Here is a 16,977-nt window from a genome sequence, read left to right on the forward strand (position 1 = left end):
GAGCATTTCCTGCTGAACCGGTCACACCCGCAGTGTGCTCCTTGTCATAATCGGGAAACAACGGAAAACTCCGTCGTTCATTCAGTGTTTAAATAATGGAATAACAATTAATTTGAAAAGCGACAGTCAGCATTTGACTCAATGTTAAACTGTGTTTGGTGACAAGGTCATTGTATCGATCACAGAACTTACGAAATGACGACTTTAAACAAGACTGCTGATATTCTTGTTTCATTAACTTGTTTGTAAATAATTTACCTGTTTTTAGAAATTGTTCATACATTTAGAGCATGATCTTGCGTATCGAATCAATTGAGATATATAAACCGGGGTGATGAAGGTATATTGCTGCATAAGTAAGGAAAGTTGACTATAGAAAAGTTAAAGTCATCACGTTTATGATAGAGTTTGGTTGTTAGATCTTTTAGATTTAATGTCTTTTTCAAGTGAAATATCCAAATATGAAACAGTTGTGTCAGACTCTTTGGTATCTTTTATCTCAAGCTCGCCAGGATATCGACTTTAGAATAGAAATTACAATTGTTAATTGACAATTCGTCGTCGATATATCTAAATATGGAGTTGAAGGCCACAGCAAGTATTTTCTTCTTTAAACGCATAAGAGTTTGCACAAATTCTGCTTCATATGAATACAGAAATAGGTCTGCTAATAAAATGCGCAGTTGGTACCCATGGGAATTCCAATAGATTGTTGGAATACCTGATCTCCGAAAAAAAAACATAGATATTATCGATCAGAAACTGAATCATCTTTTTGATGTCAACTTCTGAGTACTTGTGTAAATAATCAGAATGTTTTTAACAATATAATTTTGCAAATAACCAATCACAAGGTAAGTAAATTTACGAGTTTCATTTTTATTGAAAAAGCAGCTGTTAATGATGTTAAAAAGCCTGGACTTTAATTTATCGTGGGGAATGGTTGTGTATAAAGTTGAAAAGTGGTAAGTTTTTAAAGAAGGATATGGAGATAACTAACAGTATTCAATATCAAAGTCCATAAAACAATACAAATTAGAAGCAGAGCAAACTAGTACCTCTGAAACATCAGAGGTGGGATCAAGTGCCATGGAGGAGTGAGCATTCCCTGCTGATCGGTAACAACCGCCGTGTGCTCCTTGTCATGATCGGGAAATAAAGGAAAAATCCGTCGTCAACTCAATGTATAAATAATGGACGATTAGTATGAAAAATGTCAGTCAGTATTTGACTTAATGATAAATTGTATTTGCTGACAAGGTCATTGTATTGACCATAGAACTTACGAAATAAGAGACAAAACAGAGACAGCTTGCTCCTGCATTAAAAAATATTGGTTATAAGCTTATGCTGCAGGCATAGGCTCGTCAAATGCTCATAGAAAAATAGGTTTATAAACACAGAAAAACATGCCTTACCCATCAATTGTTAAAAAAAAAATACAGCACCATAAAGTCATTGAAATATGGAGATAACGAACAATATTCAAGTTCTTAGTCCATTCAAACGAGACAAATCATAAGCAAAGCAAATATAGGCCTCTTAAAACATCCAGGTGAAATCAGATCTCATGGAGGAGTGAGTATCCCCTGCTGAACGGTCACACCCAATGTGTGCTTCTTATCATGATCGAGTGATAGAAAAATTCTTTTCTCGCATGTTCCATATATTATCCTATCTTTGTGCAGGTATTAGATCCTATAAAGCGCCATTCAAAGATTCACAAAACTAAATCTGGTAACAAAGACATCTTTTTTGAAACCCGTTTAATATCTCTAAAACATTTTCATATTAAACTTAAAAATATTGATTACAGTTTGAATTATTTTTATATTTTGTTGGTTTGTTGTTTTATTTAAGTGAATTGCGAACTCTGGTGACCTGCCTCAAAGGAGATTCTGTGTATTGTATCGATGATGATCCCATCAAAGGTTCAGAGAAGTTTCTTATTTTTAAAGCTCTTGCAGACTCTTGCCAGTGTGCTTCAGGATCATCTGGTAAAATTGCGTCATAAAACTGATTGTAACTATTTTTAATCGAAACATTAAAATAACAATATTGATGAAAACTATCATCACAGTAATCTTTCTGTATGATTTTTGTAAGCTAAACTGTAGGTACTGAAACCCTTCCTTTAACTGACTGTAGCAAAATATGTAGCCAACAAGCTATCATGGTTGATTTTAACATTTGATGTTGTTAGTAAATGACCATAAGATTAAGAATTATTAATTTGAAAAATAAATTGATCAGCTTATCTAATGATTAGGTACATTTGAATTTTAACCAATCATTTTAGAAAAACATCTTTAGGGAGGAGGCTAAAACTTGTGGCGTAAATAGTCACTAAAGATAAACACCCATATAAGAGTATATGCTAATGTTAATGTCTTAACTCTCCTTTTCCTTCATAAAAAAATTCTGAATGCTTTCAATCATAATACATGTAATTTATATTTATTTATATTTCAGGAAGCATTTCAAAAAGTCGCCTTTTGAATGCAATGCATCTCCTGCTGGGCCTAATTGTCTTGGGACTCCAGATAAAACTACAGACGACGTGACTTAATTAACTATATTCAAATATAGATATAAAAAAATGCAAAGTTATAAATTAAACATAATGCAAATCTGGATTTATGAAATTTCCTTTGTTCTTTCTTAATAAAAAAATAAATTTCTGCAAGTGTGACCTAGTTCCTATCAAATAAGATTTAAAATTTTTATTGATAGTTTACTTATATCAATGAAAGCCTTCCTTTTCTTTAAAGACTTTACACTAGTTTAGAGACAAGATCCCCTTTTTAGTGGGCGCAAATAGCTTTATGTTAAGGTTTGATATAAATAGGAAATTCGCCATCCATTTCTGTTGGGTTATTAATAAAAAAATGTTTAAATTAATATTTGTTTTCAATATGAACCACTGTATTACAAAAAACAAACAAGTATCACAAATTTCAATTCTTTTGCTCACATTAATGATATGTACACTTGAGGGTAAGAATGCAGTTTGATGATTGCAATCGTTCTTTGGTTGTACTAGTACTTTTATATTTTTCACTTACAAGTAGGAGGGAAACGCCATTTATTTCCTTAAAGAAAAATAAAGAAAAAGAAGCATCCCTTTATACATGTTAAGGTAAATCCCTACAAATTGGATGTGTCTGACCTTTAAGCAGAAGTGATTGAAAACTTTATTAAGAAGTCATTTGCTTCGCTTCATCTTGTATTCTTCTAATTCGATTCTAGAAATCTGCGTGTCCAAACGACTAAATTTGTCATAGTTCATCTTTCATATTGGACTCTTTTTGAACGTAAATTTGTTGTACCATCTTGCAGGGCATAATTATTGTCAGGAAATACATGGAAATAACAAACAGTATTCAAGTTCAAAGTTTATTTAAAAATATAAATCAAGAGCAGAGCGAACTCGGACCTCTTATACATCAGATGATCATAAGTATCGAATCAACTGAAAGATGAAAACCTTGTAGGTAGGTAATAAAGGTTTATTGCTGCATAAGTAAGTTGAGGATTGAAAAGTTAACGTCATCCGTTTATCACATAGCTTGGTTGTTAGATTAGTTCCGTCATTTTCTAGTAGAATATATGAAAGAGATGTTTCAGACTCGGTGGTAGTATCTTTTATTTCAAGCTCACCAGGATATATCTTATTTACCTAAGAATGAAAATAACCATTATTACATTGACAATATGTCGTTGAAATACTTTATTAAATAATTTTTTTTGAAGAAAGAGTTCTGTTCTCAAAAATTTATATACGTGTTGCAGAAAAATAGAGCTTCTGCTCAAAATCGCAAATATAAAAATTTAAAATTGGTTGAACAATGAAGGAAGTGGGATGTGGACCTCCAGTATGAGACCGTATAAACATAGGTCCCGTGTCGAGGTAGGTGCTGGCACGAAAAAAGAACCCTCGCTGCCCAATGGCCCTGAGTGCCGAGTATAGGAAAAAGTTTGTAGCTCCACAGGCAAGTGGTGGCGTCTCCATATGAGTGAAAAATTCTCGAGAGGTACGTTAAACAAAATACAATCAACTGATCTTTTCATGTGTAAGCTTTTGAACTAATTTTGCTTCATATGAATGCAAATATGGTCTGCTAATAACGGGGCGCAATTGATACTCATGGAAATTCCAAAAGATTGTTGCAAGACCAAAAAACCACATAGATATTGTCAATTAGAAACTCTTTCTAATATCACCTTCAGAGTACTTGTATGTACATTCAGAATGCTTTTAACAAAATGATTTAGCAAATGGCCAAATTACGATAGGTATGTAAATTTACTGCATAATGATTCAATTTTTATTGAAAAAGCAGCAGATGTTGATGTCAAAAGCCTTAATTTTAGTTTTGCAATGGGAATAATTTTAAATATAGTTGAAAAATCGTTTTTAATTGTCCAAAAGTTCCATGGAATTTTTAAGTATTCACATTTAATTTACACCATTTCTTGGTTTTATTGTGCGCAGTTACCCAGAAAAAATACACCTGATACAATCTCTAAATGTTCAATGATATCGGCTTATACGCAGAAATTTAAATTCCTTTTCATGCAGGAAAAAATTAAATTGACCTTGTATTTTCTTCTAGAAGATATAGTAACATGTAACATCAGCACACCCATAAACAAATAAGAGCTCTTTATTGTACATGATAACCTTCACAAAACAACTATGTGTATTATACCGACTATCCTTACCTCCCATCCTCAAAGTTTCCTGCCAGTCCTTTCCACATTTGACCTTATGTAGGTATATCACAAAAGATTTTATAAATATTTGCAAAAAAAAAAATTTCGGTTACAGATACACTTAATTTACAAACATTTTGGTGGGCTAAGATCTCATCTTCAAAATAACAAAGTCACAAAGCAGTTATGAATTCAGGAAATGGTGGATTGATGTTCTTCACAATTTTATTTTTGAAAGGTTTGAACTGTTTATTTTATCATTGCGAAAAAAATGTGGTTTCGGCATTTCTTTAATAATAAGTTGAATAACTTTACTAAAGATATCATAATCTTTTTTTTTTTTTAAATTATCACAATATTTCCAGCTGTCAAACAAAAAAAAAATTTAAGCTTGTATCGTATATTCAAGTAAATAAATGAGGATTATACCCATGCACACAGAATAAAGTAGACCTTTTGTTTTCATGACTTTGATTCCGAGACAGAGAAGTACAAAATTACATAAATCATCACTATTACTTTTCATCAATTATTTTAAAATCATTTAATTATATATTGACTTTTACTTATTTATTTTTTAATGTGTTTGTTCATTTATATTATATATAATACTTGTATTATTCTGTTTATCAGAATACATTCCTTGCTCAAGCAATACACAAGAAAATGAAAGTAAGTATGACTTTTTTGTAGGATAAACATATGGATTTTATAACATAACAATAAGATTTCATTTTTATTTATGGTAAATTTGATCTCGTAACATCCCTTATTGATTTGAAAATGATACCTTATTAAATATATTTACCTTATTGACTTATTTATATTTTATATTTTCCTGATAATAATTTTAATGGGTGAAATATTTAACTATTCAAGAGGTTGAGATCTTAAATTTGTACGTGTATGTGTACTTGTGTCTTTACTTTGACGTACACATATATGTTTTTGTAATTTGTTTGTTGTATTTTTAACTTGTACATATATATGTTTTGATCTCTCAGTAATATGCTTCTTTATCTACGTTAAATAATGATCTGTTCATAGCTACCTAGTAACGAATGTCTTCAATATAATTCAGCAACAACGGCTTGGTTTGTGACAGACGTTGTAAACCCGACCATAGAACCACCAGGTATTTTTAAATGTACATACATCTATAGGTGTTAACACTATTTTTGTATTTATTAATTTCAATTTTCATGGATAAAAATTTCTTAATGGAAATATGATAAACAATATATCAAATTTTCTTTAATTATTATGCTCATTATTCCTTAAATGATGATAAAGTATTATACTTAAAGATATCTTGTGTTTTCATTTGATATAACGGCGAAATTAACCCTTAAAATATCATACTATGGAGAGTCACATTGCTATCATTATTTTCCTACTAGGTTAAATTAAATAATTATTGAGCACCTCACCAAAAAGAAAATCTTACCTTTTACAACATTGTTATTTACCTGCAAGATGAATCTGCTAGTAATGAATATTCTATCCCATCTAATACAGGGGTGTGACCTGTTCCTATTTTGTATTCCTATTCCTGTTCCTACTTTGATATTGAATACTGTTCGTTATCTCCATATCCTTTTTAATTAACATTTAAGTTTTCCGAAAACTGTATCATAATTTAAATCATGACATCGATTAATATTCCATTATTTAATATTTGCATAAATGATGACCTCATTAATTTAGTAAATCAACTTATATACAATTTTTTTTATGTAATTAGATTTCTTTAAAATCTCTTTGAAGAAGGTGAATGCCCTGCCTTTGACAGATGCAGTGCGACGTTTCGTGCAAACATTGCTGCTGATCCAAGTAATGCTGCTTTGGTTTGCAGGTTGGCATGTTTAATCATTAAATGTGCTAGAAATTGCATGTTATTCAATGAATTGACTTACTTATTTCACAAAACAATACTAAAATAATCTAAAGGTTATTTCTATCATTTATGTACAGTTCAAGATATGCATTGTTATACCATGATGCAGCTCTGCATGGGAAATAAATAGATTCTAAAACCGTTCAAATCAGTTACAAGCCGATATGATGAATTTAAAAGAGACTGTTGATATTCTTGTATTATCAACTTCTTTAACAATAACATTAATTACCCCCAAATACAGGTGATGAGTATTTATTGCGACATAATAAGGGAAGCTAATGAATGGAAAAATTGAACTGATTTTGATTTTTGTTTCTTAAGCAACTTTAAAATAATGACGTCATGTATGTACGAAGCTGGCCTAAGTTGTGGTAATAAGGACATCCTCAATTCATACAAAATTACAAAAGCAATTGCCGACGCTTGTGGGTGCACTTCGGGATCTTCTGGTAATATTGGTTTGATTATACATGCAATTCATTTGAAATTCGTTTGAAATTAAACTTTAATACAAAGAAAACAACTACTAGTATAGGCTTGTAACATGTATTAGGTTCATATTTTTAAAAATTAATCCAGAAAAAAATATACGATAAACCACAGGTGTTCGTGAACAGGAACAACCTCCCCCAAATATACACCCCGAATCCAAAAATATTTTTATTCATCTTTTCTCATAAATTAATTTATCTTCTAGTACACATTTACATTGTATTTCAACTGAATAATCAAGAAAATAACGTAAAATTAACTATTTAAAAAAAACCATACCCGCAGTATTATAATAACAAAATATCTTTGGACCCACTGGCCAGGGTGTATACTCGGGAGGGGGTCCTGTCCACAAGCACCTGTACCATAAACATGATAAAGAGTCGCCTTTGGATGATTATTTTTCTGTTATTTTCTTTGTAGTGTTGGAAAACCGAAAAAAAAACCACAATAATATATCTTCGGGTTCGATCGAGTGATCATGATTGTCTTTATCTATCACTTCACATGTTTATCACATGACTAGCTCGATTATTACTGTATGTAGTTCTAAAATGTCATCTTTGTAAGAATTCCAAATTTCTATATTTTGACATCATTACAGGTTGTAGGATGTATGGTGGCATCTCAAGACTAAACATTATCCTCCTCCTACTGTTTCTTGGATGCGTACATGTAATGGATGTCTAAATATATTTCAATTTTATCTAGCCAAACACTTAATTGTGTTATTTTCGGGATTTGTTCACATAAATTGAAAAAATAGGTTATTTTTTAAACTCTAAGGAACTTGGATAATCTTTGATTTTTATTTACTTTTTAATGATATTATGCATATATTATTTTTCATGTATGTATCTTGTTAAGTTCAAGAAAGAAATGTATTAAATCAAAAATAAACCAAACAGTAATCAATGATATATGGAGATGACGAAAGTATTCAAGCTCAGACGTCTATTCAGACAATACAAACAAGAGTTACTCTGAGCACTGAGCTCACTAAATGATACCCCCACCCCGTCTCCCAAATTATTATAGTGGCAAAATCAATGTTTTGTTCTGGGAGACCCGGAATAAGTGTCAGATCAAAAAGTTAAATAGAAGGTACACAATGGCATTATGTAACTAGTGCTAATTGTAACGGGAACCGTTACAGATGTTCCCCAAACGCTCCCCAACTCCCTTCTCGTGCCATATTCCCTGTAAGTTTCATTAAAGAAGGCAAAATCTATGCATTTAAGACGTAAAACAACGTTTTGCCAAAAGTATACGTTTAGTATTTTTAAAAATTTAAAAAATATAGGCGTGCGATAAATGTGATTGCATGAGCGTAATGACGATATCATCTTGTCTACACTATTTTACTTATTTGCACGTGCACGCACATGCATGATAACCATATATTCTTGAAAAAGTCAAAAAATCTGTTAATGTTTTATAAAAAAAAATCATCCTGTTTGGTTGAAAAACAAGGGAGTTATCATTTAAAGTTTAAGCCAATCAGATTGCAGCGCACCTGCGCGTATTTTCATGACAATTATTATATATCATTTGTAATAATTATTTTTATGCTTATGTTTTAAATTTCAAAGCAGAAAAAAAAAAAACACAAAATATATTGAGATTTTTGTTTCAGAGATTCTGAGCAAAGCGCACGTGCGCGCACATGCATGCATGTGAATGGTGACCATACCATCCTGTAGGAGTCCTTTATGTCTATCTATGTTGTAAATCCCATGCTGTTTGGTTGAAAACCAAGGGAGTTTTTCTCATTTAAAGTTTCAGCCAATCAGATTGCAGTGCACGCGCATGCGCGTGATTTCATGAAAAATTTTATATATCATATTGTAGTACATCCTAATGCATGTCTATGTTAGAAATTTCAAAGCATTTCATCATAAAACAAAAAAGATATTGAGATTTCTGTTTCATAAATCAGAGCAAAGCGCACGTGCATGCGCGGATTTCATGCAAATTTGACCATGTGATTTTTATTTACACAACTTATATATCTTTATATAATGAGTTTCAAAACATTTTATCAAAAAATATAAAAGTTACAACCATATTAAATATATCAGTCAGTTTACTGATTGCACGCGCCCGCACGTGCATGCGAATGCGCGCAAAATGACCTTCGTTCGGCACATCTACACAACATGCCTACTAACCCTAAAAAGGTTTTAACTTGAGTTTGGTGAACAGTTTCTGAACCCTCCCCGTCTCCCAAATTAAAGTGAGAAGAAATAAGAAGAAAAAAGAATAATAATAATAATAATAATAATAATAATAAGAAACAGGTCACAGTGGCATTATGTAATAAAGAATAAGAGATCTTCAATATTATAGAAAGGTGGCAGTGTCCATGTTTTGCTATGGAAAACCCAAAATATATGTCCGATAAAAAAGTAAAATAGGAGGTGCAAAATGGCAATATGTAACAAAGATTATTTTAAAGTTTCTCGTATTTCATTCATTGGTATAAGAGGAGTAGTGCAGGATAAGAGAAAGTTTTCAAGCAGTGGTATTAAAAAGAGCAGCGCAAACACAGACCTCATTAGAGGTGGGATGTCCAATAAGGAGTGAGCATCTTCCAGCCGAGCAGTAACATCTTCTGTGTGCAGCTCCGTGTCATGGTAGGGAAAACGATAAAAACGTAGACAATTCAGTGTGTAAATAATTATCTATTGTGTAACACTAGGTATGAAAATCAGCATTTTTCTAAATGATAGAATGTATTTGTTGACAAGGTCATCCTGTTGACCATGGAACTTGCGATGATGACTTTAAACGTGACGGCTGATATTCTTATATAATCAACTTGTTTGTCAATAGTTTGCATCGTTTTAAAAATTGTTTAGGTATTGCTACTTAAGTAAGGGAAGTTGAAGTCATCAAGTTTATCATAAAGCTTTGTTTTTAGGACATCACTACACCCTTGATCTAGTTAACATTCAAATATAAAGCTATATGCCACACTCTGTCGTATCTTTTACTTCAATCTCACTTTAATCTATTGAGTCGACATAGATGTATGGAAGGAAGTAACTGTATAAGGTGTTAAGGGATAATACATCGTCGATATATCTAAATGTCGAGGTGAAGGTTGAAGCAAGTGTTTTCTTCGAACAAACTCTGCTTAATATGAATACAAAAATAGGTCTGCTAATAACGACACACCATTATTCATTGGAATTTGAGAGATTATTGGAAGATCTGGTCTCTCCAAAACCTACAAAGGTATTGTCAATCAGAAACTCATCATTTTTTTTTTTACAATCAACGTTATAGTACTTATATGTATGATCAGAATATTTTTTACAAAGTAATGATGCAAATGACCAAAACCAATGTTAGTAAATTTATAAACTTCATTTTTTTTATAGAAAGAGCATTACAAATTGGGAGTAAAGAAAACAAAGCCCCTAACAATAATCCAAGTTTAAAACAGGCACCACGAAACAGTAAGCCCAAGTCTTGATTGAGTAACGGAGTAATCAGTAGAAATTTCAAGTATAGAATGAATTGAAACGCAAGTAAACATTCGATGTCTTAACTTTTTTTTGCAAATAAGGTCATTGAATAAACATAATCCAAAGAATTTATGAAATGCCATGGGTACCAATTGCGCCCCGTTATTAGCAGACCTATTTTTGAATTCATATGAAGCAGAATTTGTGCAAAATCTTAAGCGTGAAAAGAAGAAAACACTTGCTGTGACCTTCAACTCGACATTTAGATATATCGACGACGTATTGTCAATTAACAATTGTAATTGTCATTCTTTTGTCGATACGATATATCCTGGTGAGCTTGAGATAAAAGAGTCTGACACCTCTGTTTCATATTTGGATATTTTACTTGAAAAAGACGTTAATGGTGATCTAACAACCAAGCTCTATGATAAACGTGATGACTTTAACTTTTCTATCGTCAACTTCTCTTATGCAGCAATATACCCTCATCACCTGCATATGGAGTTAATGCATCTCAATTGATTCGATACGCAAGAGCATGTTCTACGTATGAACACTTTCTTAAAAGAGGTAAATTATTGACAAACAAATTGATGAAACAAGAATATCAGCAGTCTCGCTTAAAGTCATCATTTCGTAAGTTCTATGATCGATACAATGACCTTGTCAGCAAATATAATTTATCATTGAGTCAAATGCTGACTGACGTTTTTCATACTAATTGTTGGTCCATTATTTATACAATGAATTGACAACGGATTTTCCCGTTATTTCCCGATCATGACAAGGAGCACACGACGGGTGTGACCGGTCGGCAGGGGGTGCTCACTCCTCAATGGCACCTGATCCCATCTCTGATGTTTTGCAGGTCTGTGTTTGCTCTGCTCCTAATTTGTTTTGTTTTATGGATTTTGATCTTGAATACTGTTCCTTATCTCTAAATGTTTCATAATTTCTGTATCAGTTCATATACTCAGTATTAGATTGTCATCCATATCTTCTTTCTTTTCGAAAGAAGTTTTTGAATAAATAAGTACTCTTTTATTAGAAGACAATTAAAACAAATATTTTAGTTCATGAGTACTATTTGCACCCCTCCGAACTCTAATAGATTTTACCTGGTCTCCAAAAACTGCATAGACATTGTCAATCAGAAACTCAAGCATCAATTTACACCATCTCCAGTGAAGAGTTAAGAATAATTCTCATTTAATAAAAAAAAATGACAAATTTCAACTTTTTCAAGATATAAAAATTTTAGATTTTCTTACCTTTCAAGGTTAAAACTTTAATTTATCGTCAGATTGCGATCCGTGTCTTCTTCCTTTCAGATAAAGGGTTCAGTGGAATAAAGAAATACTCTTTCATAAGAAGGCAGTTAACAAATCTGCTAGCTCATGGGCGCTGTTAGTACCGGTACTAAACACTGATAATTCGTCCTTCGCTATCGAAGATGACCATAATAACATCTCGTCTGTTTCTATGTTTTGTTGTGAATGCGAAGATGGCTGATGAGTCCAATCTTCGCATGGAATGTCCTTTCATAAATTGGACAGGAAGGTCCAAGTGAAGTGTCAACAGAGGCTGCTCTCTCTTTAGGCTTTGTACATTTTTGTTCTGCCAGGTTCTTGATCTTTTCCAGGTACTGGTTTGCCCCCATCTTCACGCTTGAGCGCCAGGCACTGTGATCAAGTGCTAGGTTTTCCCATTTTGTATGTTCTATATGGAACAGATTCATAGACTCTTACAGGGAATCTTTGTATCGTTTTTGCTGACCACCACTAGAACGTGTACTATTGCTAACACGCCGTAGAGAAGCTGCTCCGGGATGCATGAGTCGTCCATTCTACGAACATGTCCAGCCCAACGGAGTTGACTTGAGCGTAGCATGGTATCGATGCTGTACATATTTGCCCGATTTAGAACCTCAATGTCTGGGATCTTGTCTTGCCATCTGATGCCCAATATTTCCCGGAGACAAACTGTGTGGAAGTGGTTTAGTTTCCTGGTGTGTCTCTGGTACATCATCCATGTCTTACATGCATAAAGTAAAGTTTTCAGTACAACTGCTCTGTATACTTACTAAGCTTTGTTGTTGTGGTAATGCCGCGTCGGTCCCATACTACTTTGTTTAGGCGACCAAAGAGTTTACTTCATCGCCAATGTGACCATTTCTGGATAATGTGAAACCAAGATATGTAAACTTTTCCAAAGGGTTGAGGCTTTCAGATTTCATGTGAATATTAGGCTCAGTGTGAGAGCTGTTTGGTGCGGGTTGGAACATGACTTCAGTTTTCTTAGTGCTTATTGTCAAACCAAAGTTGTCACAAGCATCCGAAAACCTGTTAAGACTTTTTGACATGACAGCCTCTGTTGATACATTTAGGGTGCAATCGTCTGCAAACAAAAAGTCCCTCAGCCTTTCAATGTGGACCTTGGTCTTCGCTCTCAGACGTTGCAGATTGAAGACTCATCCATCCGTACGGTATCTGATGTCAATTCCTGGATCATTTTCCGAGAAGGCATCTGTCAGCATAGCTGTGAACATCATGCTGAACTACGTTGGGGCAAGAACACAGCCTTGCTTGATACCATTTGTGACCTCAAAAGGAGCAGATTGGTTGCCATCATCAAGAACGTGGGCCTGCATGCCATCATGAAATTGACGCAGAATGTTGATGAATCTTGGTGGACACCCTGATTTCTCCATTATTAACCATAAGCCTGTTCTGTTAACGGTATCAAAAGCTTTTGTGAGGTCTACGAACGTTGTGTATAGGCTGCTATTCTGTTCCTGGCATTTTTCCTGCAGTTGTTTGCCAGCAAAGATCGTGTCCATTGTTCCACGGCCTGAACAGAACCCACACTGACTCTATGGTAGTAGCCCATTTTCAAGATGGCGAAGAAGTCTGTTTAGAATTATACGTGGAAGAATCTTTCAAGTAAAGGATAGGAGTGAGATTCCTCTGTGGTTATCACAGGAATTTATTTTGCCTTTACTCTTGTAGAGGTGGACTATCGAGGCATCTTTTAGGTCCTTTGGTAGGGTTTCATTTTCCCACATTGACTGGAAAAGTTGGGTCAATTTCTGAATCATCAGTGGTCCGGCAGATTTATAAATCTCGCCTGGAATAGCGTCAGCTCCGGGAACTTTGCCTGTTGACATTTGCTTTATTACTTTCAGAGTCTCAGTGGCAGATGGAGGGTCGTCAAGTGCAGTGTCGATTGGGATTCTGAGGTGGACGATTTATGGCATCGTTGCTGATTGAAGATGGCCTGTTTAGAACCGAATTGAAATGCTCTGCCCACCTGTCAATTATACCAGGCTTATCAGTAATAAGTTTGGTTCTATCAGCTGAGAGCAGTGGTGATGTACCAGCAGACTGAGGTCCACACTGCATTCTTATGGCTGGATAAAAGCATTTAGAAACGTGGGTGTCAGCATAACCCTCAATTTCTTCGGCCTTTTGGCTAAACCATCTGTCTTTCATATGCCTTAGTTCGGTCTGCACACTCTGCTTCATTTGGTGAAGAACAGCTGTATTTGATAGGGTCTTGTTCGAAAGGTTTTGCTTTAAGAGTCTGTTCTTTTCTTCAAGCAGTTTGTCTATGGCCTCGTTGTTTCTTCAGCAAGACTCAGCGCAGCAATGTCCACATTGTATCTGGATAGCTTCTTTGCCAAGAGAGTTGTTCCTCTTTCTGGTTTGTTTGAGCCACATTTGTCCAACAGTGTTCGAACGTTCCATGCTTCAACTGTAATCGGTGAATGTTTGGTCTTTTTGTGTTTCTTGCATTTCGACCGCATGATATGGGGATCCCTCAGTGCCAGTACTTAGCGGTAAATTGGCCCAGATAGATTGAGACAAGCAATGTTTAGGGCACCTTTTCTAGCCCCTTTCCCAGGCTAAGGGGGGGGAGTAGTACATTCCTTAAGAGGGCTGCTCAGTCACTCAAAATGTTGCCGGGAGCCTCTGCTGTCTCGGTCAAAGAGCTGACGACCAGTGTCTTGAGCCGCCTGTGTGTAGGGTCAAAACTACAGCTTCCAGTGTATCCACACCTGCTGTTTCGTCATTTGCCAATCGCCACAGGACTTTGAGGTGTTACGAGATGAGATATGACTTGCGCTGAAACTTTGATTTAAGTGAAGTAGGGTCGCGCACCACCAACCTCACTCTCTCGTCTGAATTCACCTTGACCTAATGGAAAGACGTTGTCAAGACGGCTAGAGATGAATCGAGATGCAGAAGTTGCCGGAGTCTTGCCACATGTGCACAAGAGACCGCTTACGGGACTTCACTCCGAGTTTTCTGACCACAACCGAGTTCCCCATTTCCAAAGTGGCACGCTTTGATCACGAACACGTGAGCCCTTCTGCTCTAGCCGGTGACTTCTTGGCGGAAGTTTGAACGCCTAATGATGCTGTGTTAACATCACCCACTCGCGTTATTTTGCACGCCGTTAATCAAAAACAATCATCATTTTATAAACTTGTATCAACTTTAGGATAAATCAATGTACTTCCATGTAAATTAAGAATTCATTCTATTTATTTTTTTTTTTATTGTAATTTTAAAAAGTGTAGATGATAAATCAAAAGATATGAAAATTTTTAGAGATTTTAAAATGTGAATGAAAATTTACATTTTAGATTTCCTTTCTTTCGAAGAGATACATAGGTGTCGGAACCGGGGGGCTCAGCCCCCCCTCCACTTTTTTTCCAAATATATACTTAGTATAGACATTGAATATATCTTTGTAGGTTTAGCCCCCCCCCCACTTTCCACAGATACGTCTTAGTATAGGTTAAAAATGCCCCCACCCCCGAAACAGGATTTTCGTGTCTGCTTTTTTTTTGCTTGTCAGGTTTTTTGAAGGTACAAATTTTTTTTTTTTTACACTTAGCCCCCCCCCCCCCCCCCACTTTCAATTTGCTTCCGACGCCAATGAGATATGCATGCATGTCGTAGCACAGGGGCTTGTACAAGCTTGTGTTTTTTTTCTCCGAGGTACTAATTTTTTAAAATGATTTATTTTCTCTACACAAGCCCCTGTGGTCGTAGTGTCCAACAATGCACGGTCTTTAATTTATCCTGTGTACTTTTAGAAATCGAACCAAACTTTACTTTTAAAAAGTGATTTTTCGTGAATTTGACCACTGTCTTAAACTATTTTGTTTTTTATTATAATCTATCCATTCTACCATTGGTTCAACTATTTTTTCATGATTAGCAGATGTGAGGTGTTCATGAATGCGCTTCCAGCGTATTCCGGAAATGTTGGTTTAAAATTTAGTTTCCTACTTTCGGTTTTCCTTGCAATGGCTGATTTTGAATGGCCATGGCAGTACAATTTCCCACCCTTTTTTACGTAAGTTTAGCGTTAAATTAAAACTTTGTTAGCTTATAACGTCGTTTTCTACATTATTCCACACTAGTTATGCCAAATATCGGTAAAAATTGACAGATGGAAAGTTAGATTTACCTGTAAAGCAGGAAGTCCCACAGGTCCAGGAAAATCACTATATTTAGCTATAGGCCTATAGCTAAATCTACCTATATAGATAGCTTTATTTACCTATATAATATAGCTTTATTTAGCTATTACAGAGTACATTTCTGTTTTATGAAAAGCAGATAAAAAGTCGCATAATGAGGCAGTATTAGTTTTCAACTTTAACTTTTAAAATGGACTAAAACAATGCACCAAAAACCCACTTCTAAGAATGTTTCTCCTTTTGTGCAATTGCAATCAAAGATCTAAAAGTTTTGGGGCTATGTATAACAGTTAAGCTGTGATTTAGCGGCTACTTTAACAAAGAAAAGCAGTTTTGGTCAACACAAGATCATTGATTGGTAATAATTCAGCACAATGCAAGGCAATCACACTTAGTCATGCCTCATCGCACTTCCAGTGAGGGACAGCTATCCAAACAATAGAGATGCATTTTTTGGTTAAAAAGTGTTTAAAAGAGGCAATGTTTTTACTATCTATGCCCAAGGTTGTTTTTATTGAAGCAGAGATGAATCAAGATCAAATTATCCCTTCGTTTCTCGGTAGTTACATTGTGCTGACTTCCTGTTCCTTTGTTCCCTTCGGTTCTCCGTAGGTCATGTGACCTGAAGTAGGTATAAATAAGGAGACAGTCGGGTTGATTTGGTCAGTCTGTTATGTACGGCTGTGTAGAAGAGACGTCTACAGAAGAGTCAAAAGTGGTAGGTACTGAAAGGGATACTTTATTAAGTCTTACGTGTCTGAAATAGACTTTTGAGACTTAATTTGGTTGGTAATATAAAATTATATATAGTACCTTCATACACTGGTTTGACTGAATTTAAGAAGCGGATGCGCTTCAGTCCTTGAAAGGCACGCGCTCCCGAGAAACAAAGGGTGTAT

At 34.6% G+C, this 16,977-nt stretch overlaps 1 protein-coding gene and 1 long non-coding RNA gene across 9 annotated transcripts in view; one reads left to right on the forward strand and one right to left on the reverse strand.

Moving 5' to 3' along the window:
• Positions 1-16,977, reverse strand: part of LOC134236580 (uncharacterized) — a 177,822-nt gene that overhangs the window by 54,462 nt on the left and 106,383 nt on the right. The window lies entirely within an intron of this gene.
• The window catches only part of LOC134236571 (vacuolar protein-sorting-associated protein 25-like), a 29,308-nt gene that overhangs the window by 7,586 nt on the left and 4,745 nt on the right, over positions 1-16,977 (forward strand). For all 5 annotated transcript variants that reach the window (XM_062718745.1, XM_062718748.1, XM_062718747.1 and 2 more), the window contains 4 exons: positions 1,861-1,997; positions 5,350-5,388; positions 5,798-5,851; positions 6,484-6,571. In XM_062718745.1, the coding sequence (XP_062574729.1) occupies positions 1,861-1,997; positions 5,350-5,388; positions 5,798-5,851; positions 6,484-6,571 (318 nt within the window). The remainder of the gene's footprint in view (positions 1-1,860; positions 1,998-5,349; positions 5,389-5,797; positions 5,852-6,483; positions 6,572-16,977) is intronic.

This window comes from Saccostrea cucullata, unplaced genomic scaffold, assembly GCF_032062105.1.
Source record: "Saccostrea cucullata isolate Sc308-1 unplaced genomic scaffold, CSIRO_AGI_Scuc_v1 ctg264, whole genome shotgun sequence".
In the NCBI taxonomy this organism is placed as follows: Eukaryota; Metazoa; Mollusca; class Bivalvia; order Ostreida; family Ostreidae; genus Saccostrea; species Saccostrea cuccullata.